Source organism: Hemicordylus capensis, chromosome 2 (genome assembly GCF_027244095.1).
Source record: "Hemicordylus capensis ecotype Gifberg chromosome 2, rHemCap1.1.pri, whole genome shotgun sequence".
NCBI classification, from domain to species: domain Eukaryota; kingdom Metazoa; phylum Chordata; class Lepidosauria; order Squamata; family Cordylidae; genus Hemicordylus; species Hemicordylus capensis.
Genome location: NC_069658.1, coordinates 105,734,595 through 105,748,349, shown reverse-complemented (window position 1 = coordinate 105,748,349; position 13,755 = coordinate 105,734,595). Strand labels below are relative to the sequence as shown.

General features: G+C 41.2%; 1 protein-coding gene across 6 annotated transcripts in view; it reads right to left on the bottom strand.

The window, feature by feature from the left end:
- The window catches only part of CEMIP2 (cell migration inducing hyaluronidase 2), a 93,919-nt gene that overhangs the window by 54,040 nt on the left and 26,124 nt on the right, over nucleotides 1-13,755 (bottom strand). For 4 of the 6 annotated variants that reach the window (XM_053294017.1, XM_053294018.1, XM_053294016.1 and 1 more), the window contains exons 4-5: nucleotides 11,725-12,286; nucleotides 1,262-1,431 (exon numbers count right to left, since the gene is read on the bottom strand). In XM_053294017.1, coding sequence (XP_053149992.1) covers nucleotides 1,262-1,431; nucleotides 11,725-12,286 — 732 coding nt within the window. Of the gene's footprint in view, nucleotides 1-1,261; nucleotides 1,432-7,994; nucleotides 8,150-11,724; nucleotides 12,287-13,755 lie in introns of those variants that run through there. The other 2 variants (XM_053294020.1, XM_053294021.1) reach the window with 2 other exon arrangements.

Genomic DNA, 13,755 nt, shown 5'->3' with positions numbered 1-13,755 from the left:
ATATGCATCTATTATACATATATAAAATATTATACTTATACACATACACACAAATATATAAAAATAAATGGCTCCCTGTCCCCCAAATGGCTCACAATCTTTAAAAGAAACATAAGATAGACAACAGTCACTAGAGGCCACTACTTTCCCCCCCGCCCCCCCACCCATCCCCAAAATGGATTGCTTTAAAAGAGGGACAAAGTCATTTTTCATCAAGTCCTCACAGGCCCCAGATTTCTTCTAGCAGGCAGATGAAAAAAGGCTGCACAACACATGTGGGAGACAGGAAGGGAGCTAAAATATTACTGAGAATCTTCCAACGGAACCACCAAATATGGAGCAAATGGCTGTTCCTAGGAAATACATATATATCAGGGTTTCTTAACCTTGGGCCCCCAGATGTTGTTGGACTACAACTCCCAGAATCCTCAGCTGCAATGACTTTTGCTTGGGGATTATGGGAGTTGTAGTCCAACAACATCTGAGGGCCCAAGGTTAAGAAACTCTGATGTATATAATTCAAATAAACAGTATTTATTAATATAGACCTTTCAAATGAAAATCTAGACTCTGATCAGCTTTGAGACTTCACAGGTATGGACCTTTTCTAAATTTTGCCTACAAAACACAGGGCAGAAATGTAACAACCTCCTTTTTTTCTCATTTGCATAAACCTCAATGGACAGACACCTCTTAAAACACCACCACCACATGTACTGGAAGAGTAGAGTAATTACCTGGCATCATATAAATGAAAGAAATGCCAAGACCACAATTTCCTTTTCCTATTTCAAATTAGGACGCTTCAACTGCTGTACTCTTTTAAGTATATAAAAGCAACTTTTCAGCTACCTCCAGTTCTGAGAACAGTCACCACTTCTGACTAATGGAAGATTTTTTTAAAAAATCAGAGCTGCCAGTTACACTAATCTCTAAGGACTGAACTCTGATTCTGTAGAGAAATAAAATATGCAAGTAATGCAAGAATAAAACATCAGTAGCAGACTGAGCTACCCTTGCCTATTATTTTTGCCTATAAGGACATGGATAAAATATTATTATATTCTTTTAAACTGGATTTTTACTTTGGAACCAACACAAAGCTTTGACTTCCAATGCAGCATGCCATGAAGAGAGCACAGGTGTAACTACAGAAAGATGCTTTCTGAGATAAGTCATTCCTGCTGCATAAGATAGCTGAAAACCATTTCACTACCTGGTTTTTTTTTGTTAAACTCTTCTAATTATATTGTTTTTCTACCTTCAATCCATTCACTGAATGCTCTCACAGCAAACTTCTGACCATCCACTGTGAAGAATTCCCTTTGTGCAAGGGCTTTTCCTCCTGTGCTGTGGTTTTCGTAGTCTCTCACAGATTCATTACAAGCCGAATCTCCTTCACCAATGACACCAACTAAAGCCCAGGCCTGCCTGCAAAGGACAGAGCACATGCTTAAATTCAAAAATTTAAAATTTTGAGCTCTTTACAGTAGCAACTCATGAAACATGCAAGAAAATATCAGCAAAAGGAGTATTTCTTTTCTAGAATACTCTTTAAAAATGCTTGTTTACATTTGAAGAAATAATGTTATGACTTTGGTACACCATGCCATGGATGATTACTTTTTATTTATAAGAGCTGCAATGCTAACTGTGAATGCTATAAGAGCTGAGTAGCTGCAAATGCTAGTCCTACCATTCTATTTGCCAAAAGTAACAATGATTTCAGCATTTATCATATTCTTCATAGTCTTCCCAAGAGTAGGGAGGAAGAACAAAACCACACAGGACTTTCCAGAGCTTGTGTGTTAGTTTTAACATTTCTATACTCACAATTGCAGATAAAGGCAAGAAGTAGTAAATACTCAAAAAACCATCTATATAATTATTTCTCTTAGTTGCCCACCGTGGAGATCCGTGTCTGTGAGGGTTCCCGGCAAAGACGAGAGCAAGGACGGAGAAATTGGGGCCAGATTGGGAAAGAGCCGCTCGAGGGAAGCGGCGGGCCCGGACGCGATGGGGAGGCGGCAGCAGGCCCAGCTGCGAGGTGGAAGCGGTTTCGGGCCCAGCCGCAGTGGTGGTGGGGTGAGGAGGTGGCTGGGCCACTAGGAAGAGGAGACAGCCCAGGAGAAGATGGGCCAGCTTTAAAGTCGGCCAGAAACCACGGGTAAGAGGGGGGGGGGGGACCAGCCCGGGTGGGAAACGCCGGCCCCAAATACAGCACAGATGTTCTGTGCAGGGTTGTCTAGGTTAATTTAAATCTCAACTCAAAATTAACCACGGTATTCTTCTGGGATGCCTGGAGGTGGGATTAGGTGGCACTGTTTTACAGTACTTCTGTTTTTACCTCTCAAGTACATTCTAGAGGGCTTCACTTGGACTATTGGCAAAGCGAGATTTACTGTATGGAGTTCCACAAGGTTCCATACTGTCTCCAATGCTCTAACATCTACATGAAACTGCTGGGAGAGATCATTGGGACATTTGGTGCAGGCTGCTATCAATATGCTGATACACACAACCCTTTTTCTCCCTACCAACTGCATCAAGAAATGGCATGACTTCCCTAAATGCCTGCCTGGAGACAGTAATGGGCTCAACGAGGGATAACAAACTGAAGCTGAATCCAGATAAGATGGGAGGTGCTGATTGTGAAGGGTCTAAACCCTAGAGATGGTTTAAATCTGCCTGTTCTGGGTGGCAGTTACACTCCACCTGAAAAACCAGGTACATAGCTTGGGAGTTGTCCTGGATCCAAAACTCTCTCTAGTTTCTCAGGTTGAGACAGTGGCAGGAGTGCTTTTTATCAGCTTCAACTGTTACATCAGCTACACCGATATATGGAGGTGAATTATCTTAAAACCAGAACTTAAAACAGCTGTACATATTTATCTAGCATATTTTTATACCACCTGATATGTACATCTCTAGGAGGTAACCTCCAGGCAGGTAACCTGGAGGCTTGATTACTGTATGCTAGTAACCTCCAGGCTCAACTACTGTAATGCACTCTACATGGGGCTGCCTTTGTACATAGTCTGAAAGCTACAACTGGTACAGAATGCAGCAGCCAGATTGTTCTCTGGGAGAACCCAAAGAAACGATATAACACCAATTGTAAAGGAATTGCACTGGCTGCCAATATGTTTCCAAGCGAAATACAAAGTGCTGGTTATTACCTACAAAGCCCTGAATGGCTTAGGTCTAGAGCACAGTTTCTCAACTGCCGGTACCCGGACCGCTGTCCCCAGGGGGTTGAGTGCAAGTCCTTTAACACCCCCTCCTTTTCAAGCATGCCAGTCCTTTAACACCCTGGAGATTAGCTCCCTGGAGCTAATCTTTAACCAGGCAGCCTTCGCTGCAGGGCTCTGTCTTCCTCCGGAGTCCCAGACAGCCTTTTCTGACTCCCAGCTAATCTCTCCAGTCTCTTTGATGAGAGGAGATAGCGAGAGCGAGTGACGTCACTGGTGTGCAGCCGGTGAAACACACGAGGCAGGTAGCAGGGCGAGTGAGAGGGAGTGCTTGGCTTGGCTGGAGTGCTGCATGCATAAACTCTGTTCTGAACTTCTGCATGCATAAACTCTGTACTGAACTACTACAGAGGAGGAACAGAGGAAGGCAGGCAGGCAAAAGATAAGAAAACAAACAAAAGTAAGCAACAGTGCTGATCAAATGAAAAAAGAAGGGAAAGATAAGAAGAATGAAAGGGGTGGGGGTGAGGGGCGGGCTGATCATGTACTGACTCAAGAGAAGGGGATGAAGATCAAATAAAATGGGATTTTTAAAAGCAAGCATACAGGAGAGAACAAGTACAATCTGTGTGAACTGAGAAATAAAACGGGGGGGGGGATGAGGGTGATGAAGAAAGGGGTGGCTAGGGTGAGCTACTGACTTACCAAAAAGGGGATGAAGCTAACATAAACTGGGATTTTTAAAAGCAAACATGCAGGCAGGAGAGAGAACTAGTGCAATGTGTGTGAACTGAGAAAACCAGCGGAAAAAAGAGATCACGAGAAAGGGGATGGAGTGGGGGCTGGGTGTAGCAAGGTATGAAATGGTGAATAGAGGAGAGAGAAGGAGAGAAAGAAGGATGAAGAAGAGACCCACTAAAAGTCTTCCCACTCATGTGTGAGTACATAGTACTCCCCCCTCCCTTAAACCTCTGCCTAAAAATCATTACAGTTGTAAAAACCTGGATATATATGAATGTGTGGTATGAAGGGTTAAATCACCCATCCCATTCCCTGTGGTTTACTTTCCTAATGTGGATGCCATATTGATGTGTAAAGTTCATTACCATAACATTACCTTTTCAAGGTAATGAGTGTTTTAGTTGAGTGTACTGCTTGGAGGTTTTTTGGATGATGTTTGGTTACAGACTTCCAGTATGATATGAGATGTCATGTTTTAAGCTTCCTATCAATTAAGTTGATAAGCTGGTTTTATGGTAGCAAACATGCATTGTCCCATTTGCTAAGGAGAGCAAGGGCAGTGATTACCAAATGAAGAGAGGAGGAAAGCTGGAGGGGGAGTACTGTGTGTGTAAGAGAGAGTACTATTTTATAAGCAATATTAAATTACTATTTTTATGCATTTAAGAAGCAAGATATTATGTATACAGGAACTTGACACAAGTTCCTGCCTGCATGTTTATATGCAAAATAGATAGATGAGGAGTAAGAAAAGACAGAATTGGAAGAATGGAGTGTAAGGTTGCAACCTATTTTAAAAATAAGGTAATGTTAAATCTGGACTGGACAAATCTCAGGTGCCAGGGAGCCATGATGTCTCATCCTTTCCTCCCTCCCCCTTTTGAGCCAGAACTTCAAAAGTTAAATATTGATTAAATACATTTTCATTAGTTTCACTTTGATTTAATTGATTGATTAAGTGTTATTTTAATAATCAGCACCCTAAAAATTGACCTCGGCCCCTATGAGCCAAGTCACAGTCAGTTTTGGCCCATCAGGACATTTGAGTGGTGAACACCTGTGAACGCCTGTACTAATAGATAAACTTGAAACCCCTTTGCTAACTGCTGGTCTGGGACTAGAAACTGCACACAAAAAATGTAGCGGTCCTTGAAACTCTGCATGACGAATTTAGCAGTCCTTGACTCCAAAAAGGTTGAGAAACACTGGTCTAGAATACATAGAGCACCTCCTTTGTCATGAACCCTGCCACCTATTAAGATAATCTGGGGAGGTCCAATTACGGTAGCCTCCGGCTTGTCTGGTGGGGCTGGGCTTTCTATGTGGCTGCCCCAGGGCTTTGGAATGCACTCCCTGTCAAAGTAAGAGCTTCTCCATCTCTGGTTGCTTTTAAAGAGACCCTTAAGACACAACTGTTTTCTCAGGCTTTTAATTAAAACTAATTTTAAAACTTTTTCATTCTTTAGACTGGAGCCATGTAGAGACATTTGTATGTTGTAAGATGGTAAAGAATCTTTTTTTAAAAAATTACAGCCACAGCTGAATAAATTGTTACATTTTTGTTGTGTTGAAAGAGCTGGTGGGTGTGGGTTCATTTTGCAATGCGGAAGCAAATCTGTGTATAAAATATCACAACAATATGTTATAAACTGTGGCATAAGATATAAATGAGCTGAAGAAACAGATTATATGCATGGGATTTTAATTAAAAACAACCACCAAAGTTAAAAATGGAGTGAAGAGATATTATTGCAACTTCCACATGTCAGGATGGGCTGAGGGAAGAAGAATGCATTTTGCCTATCTTATAAATAGGAAAACTTTGTGAGAGTTTCCCACCAAGCCTGCACTAAGTGTCTGCCTTGGAGTCTTACTCTTTAACCAAAATTATTTATGTAGCATCAATAATGGCGGGGGCGGGGGGGGGAGTTTCAATGCCCACAGTTGCCTGGAGCTTTGATGATAACAGACTGCCAGTGCTGCAGCTGGACATTTTACTAGACTGGCATAAAACCCTCATTGTGGACGACCCATAAATTACTTGCTCAAGGTCACAAAGCAAGCCAAGATCCTCCTCCGCACCCTCCTCCTCAACTCTTTCTTTGAAATCTATACTGTCTTGACATTACATTCATGTCTTTACAGTTACTCCTGATTTTCCTCCTATTAGCACTGATCTAAGCCAGCTCTGTCTTGACAGCACTGAAGCCAAGGGATTTACTCTCTCCCTACCAACAGTCTTTTCCCTTCAAGTTATATGCCAACTGGTATCAATGTTTCCAGCAATGATTTCATTTAAAATTTCCAAAACCGGAAAGTTAAATTTTAGCAGCACAGGACAATTCAAGAAAGCTGTTGCATGATATTTTCAGTAAGTATTCTGTTCCATCTACTTAAAAACAAACAAAAACCCTTGTATTTACCAATTCATTTTAAACAAAGTAGTCCTATTGCAAGAATGTGGTGGTTATGACATTCAGACCAATCCTATCAACTCTCAAGGAATGGATACAATGCTACCTAAGAGGGCTTATATCACTGAAACAAGAAGAGCTGCTCCCTACGCTAGATTTTAAGTGGGTGTGAGGGGATATCATGTGGGAAGGGCATAGGAGTAGCAATGCAAGTGTGCTTCCCAACCCAAATGAGTCGTCAGGAGTGTGCAAGACTGAACTCTTAACACACATCGATTCTAAGACAATATAGAACACCATAGCAGCACACATGCTAATCCAAATGCTGGAAATACACTCCATGAACTCTCCCAATATCTAGATACTAGGGGAAAATAAGCAAAAGGATGTAAGTGGGAAAGCACAGAGAATAAGGATGAAAAAACAGGACATAAGTCCAGCATCATCACCCAAGGACCATGTGCAGAGTGAAGCCTAGGAAGGCAGTTTTGGGGGTTGAAGGAGACCAATTAGAATACAAGGCACATTGACGAACCAATGTGGAAGGAGAAAGGCCAGAATGGGCACAAGTGGAACTATCAGAACTCCAGCCCTTAGAAGGCTGGGAAGCATTGGGCTCCAGTTATCTTGAACACCCCCATTACCACTCTCCTACAATACAAGCAGCCCGACATGCCTGGAAGGAACTGGCAAGACAACTAAACTTCGACCCCTACGCTCATATGGTGGGGAAACCTGCACATTTTGATAGGTAAACAGCCAATTTTATGGAAGCATTGGGTGGAAAAAGGAATCAGTCAGCTATCACAGTTGATAAATGAGGAAGATAACCTTTGCCTCCCTGAAGGAAGAGTTCCACTTACCCCCAAGCCCGTGCCTGGTAGTATATGCAATTGAAACATAGTATATCGCTCGATTTGGACCTGATGCACTGGCAGCACAGCAACTCCAGATATATTAGTGCATGCCATTAAGGTGTCCCCTCTTTCAAAACTAAATAATCTGTATTCCTTCACGCATGGAGACATGGACCCTGGCTTGGATATACTTAGGGACAAATGGAACCTGGAACGTACACATAAACTGTCACCAGCACAATGGCAAGATATTTTAGGTAGTGTTAAATGTATTAAATGGATCTTAAATTGCACCTTATCCAACAGATTATTTTTAGGGCATATTGGACCTCCCTGCCATTAAAAATGGCCTCAAATAGTAATTTCTGGAGATGCAATAATCCCCATGCCAACTTAATGCATATGTGCTGGGATTGCCCCGCAGTGCAAGGATTCTGATGGGAGGTTATTACATGTATTAATTTAGTGATGGATTCATCTCTTGCACTGAAGGTTCTGAATGCAATACTGGGATATATCCCAACTGAGTGGGGACTAAAATTAGGTCCTAAACAATGGCTATGGAGAAGCTTACTGGTAGCCAAGAGATTAATACTGTGGCGATGGAAATCTCCCACTCCCCCTAGGAATGGGTGCATGACCTGCTCAAGTTAGTGGCACACAAAAAATGGGCCCTCATAAAAGTAAATCAACTGCATAAATGGTCAGAAATCTGGGACTTTATTGAACTATTCTTAGAATAATTAAAAAATACAATTAAAAAACAACCCCAAACACTCTTTCTTATTTACCTGCATCTATTGGTGCAACTGTGTGTATCTCCTTCCCTTCTTCTCTCCCTCCCCTCCTCTTCTTCTCTCTCTCTTTCCCTCTATCTCTCCTTTCTTTTCCCACTTCCCCCCAGCCAGCGTAGCGTGCAAAGGCTGGCTAGGGGAGGGGAGGTCGGGCTCAAGGTTGGGGCAGGGCGGTTGGGAGGGGATGGGGGGAAACGGGGAAAGATGTATGTAAAATATAAAATGACAAAAAACATTATTTAAAAAATAATAAAAATACAAGGATATCAGTAGGCATGAAGCACTGGCCATCTGAGGGAGAAGGTACGACTTACACAGAGTGCGGTGGAAATGGTTTGAAGAATACACATTCTCTCCCCTGCAAAGAAATGCTTTGAAATGCAGCAAGTGTGTATTGAACCATTTTCGTCCATACCTAGAATGTCTATCTTCACCCTTGACAGGAAGCCATTTTATTTATTTATGGTATGTGTAAACAGCTTTGGGAACTTTTGTTAAAAAGGAATATATAAATATTCTTCCTATTCATATAAGATCAGGCTGTCAATGGGAATTATACTTCTTAGCATAGACTTAAAACTGGAATGTTAAAACCAAGTTATATGTAGCATTAAGTCTGTGACTGAAGTCAAGGTGCTTGTTTTTCATAACTCAAATAGCAGCTGTGCAGGTGTGTGTGGGTAATCAGGAGTGGGGCCATGGCATGGGATGGAAGGAGACTTTAACTGTTTGTATCACAAGGAAATCAGCTTGCCGGAGGGGGTGGGGGGTGGGATGAAGAGTAGGAATGCTTCATCTAAACAGCCAATGGCGTCTTCCAATGGCCTTGTCAGTACTTCAAATAAAAGCTAGTGCTTTAAAAAAAACACCCCACACAAAATCTGCTACCCAATCAAGGACACCTTTTTAATCAAGTAATCTAACTGATTTATTACCTAAACACTGCATCCCTAGTTTTAAGGATTCCAGCCTCTTCAAAAAATGAAGGGTTGGGGAACATTCGGCAGAGCAAATTCGCTTTCTGCAATTTGACCTAATGAATCTCCATACCCCACAGTCTCACCTTAAAAACATAGAGCCTCCTAGATTCTATACACACACATGTGTATCCCCTCCAGCTTCTCTAGGAACTCTCCCATGCAGCATGGCAAGATTACATATCCCCTCTGCACAGTGTACCAGTGGAGTTCAGAGCTGGCTGCACAGCTAGACTCCAGTCTCCAGTGTAGTGATATACCGTAGTGCAACCAGCCCCAGACTCTACCACAAGGTTCAGGGAAATACACCGTCTGCTTTTGTTGCAAGTCCTCTTTGCCCAATAAGACAGCTTTCTCACCTCTACCGATGTCATTGATCTAACCAAGTTGCCAGACTCAGGACCACAGTCAGCTGGCTGTGGATCTAACAGCCCGATTACTAAGAAAGGAGAGCTGGCCTGGTGGCAGAAAGCATGACTTGTCCACTTAGCTAAGCAGGGTCTACCCTGGTTGCAAAGGAATGGGAGACTAGAAGTGTGAGCACTGTAAGATATTCCCCTCAGGGGATGGAGCCGCTCTGGGAAGAGCAGAAGGTTCCAAGTTCCCTCCCTGGCTTCTCCAAGATAGGGCTGAGAGTCCTGCCTGCAACCTTGGAGAAGCTGCTGCCAGTCTGTGTAGATAGCACTGAGCTAGATAGACCAATGGTCTGACTCAGTATATGGCAGCTCCCTATGTTCCTATGTAAGAGGAGTACACTCAAAAAGAAGGACCAAAAATCAAAAAAGGAGATAGGGGGTTGCTAGAGCAGGCAGTGCACACGGTCTTCAAAGCGTGTACCTTCGGAGCCAGATGGCACAGCAGGAGGAGGAAAGGAAGTTTGGCATGCGTTTGGATACAGGGCAGAGAAAATGGTGGTAGCTTAGGCTCAGGACTGAAGTTCATAGTAGGGACCTAATTTTCTCCCCATCCTCAGCACCTTGGTCTGGAGTACAGTAACAAAGAATGTAGTGCACTACAAATAAACATATATGAAGATTTTTAAAAAAAACAAAAACGAAATACTGTAAAGTCACCACTTGTTGGGGACCATTATTATAGCTTCTTACACTTATTGAAACTATAGCAATAGCACTTACATTTATATACCGCTCTATAGCCGGAGCTCTCTAAGCAGTTTACAATAATTTAGCATATTGCCCCCAACATTCTGGGTACTCATTTTACCGACCTCGGAAGGATGGAAGGCTGAGTCAACCTTGAGCCCCTGGTCAGGATCGAACTTGTAACCTTCTGGTTACAGGGCGGCAGTTTTACCACTGGAATAACCATCACTTCTTCCGACTCAGTCACTACTGCAACTCAGAATCACCACTTTACCTGCACTGAAAGCAACACTGAATATAAATCCACCCTTTAACCATTTTTATGGTTAAAGGTTGCTTTAACCTTAAAGCAACAAAAATGCATTAAATTTATGAGATAACTCTCACTCAAGGTTACAAGTGTGCAAATTTGGCTGATGCAAGGATGTACTGTACCCATGGATATCTTCATATAATAGTGCTGTATCTAGTTATATAGTTGTGTGTCACAATATTTAAAAAATAAATAAATCTTGAGCTGTTATATATTGAAGCAGACAATTATGGAAAACGTTACTTATGTTCTAAAGTCATAGGTAGCTAGGCAAATCTTACATAAGGATTAACGAAAGAAACACCACTGCTTTTGAAACAAACATGCCAGATTTTTCTCTTAACCAGTTTCAAGACTATAAAAACAAAAAACAAAACAATCCCAGCATGTTTCATCGTTGTACTTGGATTCCATTCCCTTCTTTCCTCACTCCTCATCACTTTTAGTGCCATTCCAAAGCAGAGGAAAAGCACTTCAGGGAATTTTAGTAGGAGAGGCATGCTTTAAAAATCCTTCATGGAAGAATTCAAAGTCTTATGGCTGCAGGCAAACGATGATTTTACTACAGATATTAGTTCTGTTTAGGAAAGGTGTGGGTATCTCACATGCAGAACACAAACTGCAACTTTTGCTGTACATGCACAGGAAGAAACGTCCACCAGTTACAGATCTTGTAGTGAGATTTTAAAGGAATTTCCATCTTACTCCCCATTATCTTTATTTTCTCTTTTTTAAGATTTGGGAGTTTTCTCCATAAGCTGGTCACACATATTTTAATAGGATAATGTACGTGGCTGAATATCAATGCAAGCTGTATTATATTTTTGCAGCAAATGATCAATATTAAAAGGAACAACAGCATTCAGACATTCACACTAAAAATGTCTTAATGTTATGAACTTGTGTGCTCCCTCATCCCTTACACACAGAACTGAAAACTTCTGTTCCTGGATTAGTGCTGCACTATTCACACAGTTTATTGTAACACCCTTGCTCTTGTTTTTTAAATGGGAGGTATACAGCTGTGTGGAGTATGTTAGGTTTGTGTGTTTGGGGGGAAACTTTTGTAAGAATACAATGTTTTAAGCTGTAAAAGGGTGTTATCATTCATAGGATTTACATATTCACAATACTATTATGCTAAAAATTATCTTTGTGACATTCCTGCAAGAATTCATTATTCATAGCAAAAATGCTGAACCTATCAAGCCAATACCTTTGCATAAGGGGAGGCCCAGCAGCAGAACTGGCCATACACAAGGCAATTTTCAAAGACATTTTGATTTTTGAAAAAATACAAAATAGAATTGAATGTGGAGTTCTCCTCCTTTTACCTATAACTCAATCCCTTGATGAGTGTACTTCCTAAAAGATTCTGTATAGTTGTTTTGGTTTCCTCCAGTAGGCTTTTAGCAGCTGAATCTCCCACAGCAATAGCAACAATGCGACCAACATCTTGGCTTTTTAGAAAATCCTGAAGTCTTCTGCTGTCATTTTGATAATCATGAGTATCAAACTTTTCTGCCACCAAAACTTGTGCAGTGTCTTGGTCGATAATTCTCACATTCAGGCCTCGGGAAAACTCCTTTTCAAATGTGTATGAGCCAGAGGCAAGCCCTGAAGAATGCAGAGTCTTTGACAGGGAAGTCCATGACAACTTGTGAGTTCCATGAAATTCCAGTGTTGCACCAGGGCCCACACCCACAAACTTTTTGCCAAATGTTGGCACATAATCACTCTCATCAGATTTGCCATACAAAATGATAGTTGCTTTGGATTTATAACGACATTTCTCTGCTCCAATATGAAGCGCTCCACCATCCTTTATCAGGATAAAACGTGTTCGCAGTGTGATATTTCTGGATCCTTTTTCATCATCACCAAAGACAAGTAATCCTGCAAGGATACAATATTTTTGGAGAGTAACCTATTAGAAAATAGTATTCAACTATTTTTTCCAGGAACAAAATGCTTGCTTGTATTCTTTTTACAACAAATTACTGCAGCTAACAAAGCAGCTATTCAAATGTTAGCGAACATGGGATCTCAGTATACAATTTTCAAGAAGAAAAATTGGTTATCACTCCATGTATCAAGGAATATGCAGAAACAAACACAAAGAACTGAACAAAACATTCTCTACTGCTTCCCACAAGTCTCATCACGTCCTTGCAAACCTACCAACCAAATTCTGCTGTGTAAGGCTCCTAGAAGTCAATGACTAAACTCTATTTTTAATCTTAGCACAAAAGCAGAATATATGTCCCTAAAAATCTTGAAAGTCCAGGCAGTAACTCAACAGACCAGACCAACAATGGTCACAAAATAATCAAAATAGCAAAGCTATGCAATTACATACATGTCAAAGTTATTCTATTCCTTTGTATTAAAAAAAAAAGTTGATATTTTAAACAGAAATACTCATGGCTATGGTCCCCCCCCCCAAGGATCAGCAGTCATAAAGACAGGTAAAATGTGAGAGAAACAGCTACTGAGAGAGACATGGTTTTAGCCCTATCTTCTACTTGCAATATTACTGTCAGTGGATGGACAAATCAGCTGGAGAATGGGGGAGATAATGAGATAACATTTAGTTATCTCATTAGAAGGCACTCAGAAGAAGAGTAGGAAGCAGAGAAGTAGTGGAGAAAAGAATGGTAGGTGCTGTTCACTAAAATAACCTGGGGGGAAATTCTGCTTCCATCATGGAATAGATGCTGATTGTCCTAGACAAGTCTTCCCAGATTTCTGGCAGTAGGATCTACTGCCATAGCTCAGTGTGTACTCTTTCCTCTTGCTCTTCCCAGCCACTTACTAGGTTAAATCTTGTGAAGAACAGAACTGTAATATTTTGCCTCCACTGAACAGGAAGTAAACTGGGAAGAAACTTCCTTTCAGAAGAACTGATTTCAATCATCTTTTTTGAAGCTGCACTGTTTATTCAACACTTTCTTTGTGCCCTGTTCCTTTGCTGAAGTTCATATCTGCCAAGCTGAACAAAAATCTTTACAAATGCAAATATGCGTCATTCACAAGGGGACAGTTATCATTTCTTGGAACTCAGCTAATATGCGCAAGTATAAAAATACAATATACATTTTAAGGATATCATCTTTCTTAATGTGCCAAACATTTAGTGCCAAAAACTGCTGGAACACAATTACACAATATCTTAGCAATGATCCACAATACCTCGTGAACCAGTTTCCCCCCTCACTATGCAATCATGCGAGATTCTGTAGTACTACAGGATTACAAAGGAATCAGGGAAAGTGTTCTATTTATTGGGTTTTTAAAAATGCAATATTCCAGGTAACCAATTACAATAAATAACCATCTGTTCACACTATTATCCCTGCTAACTT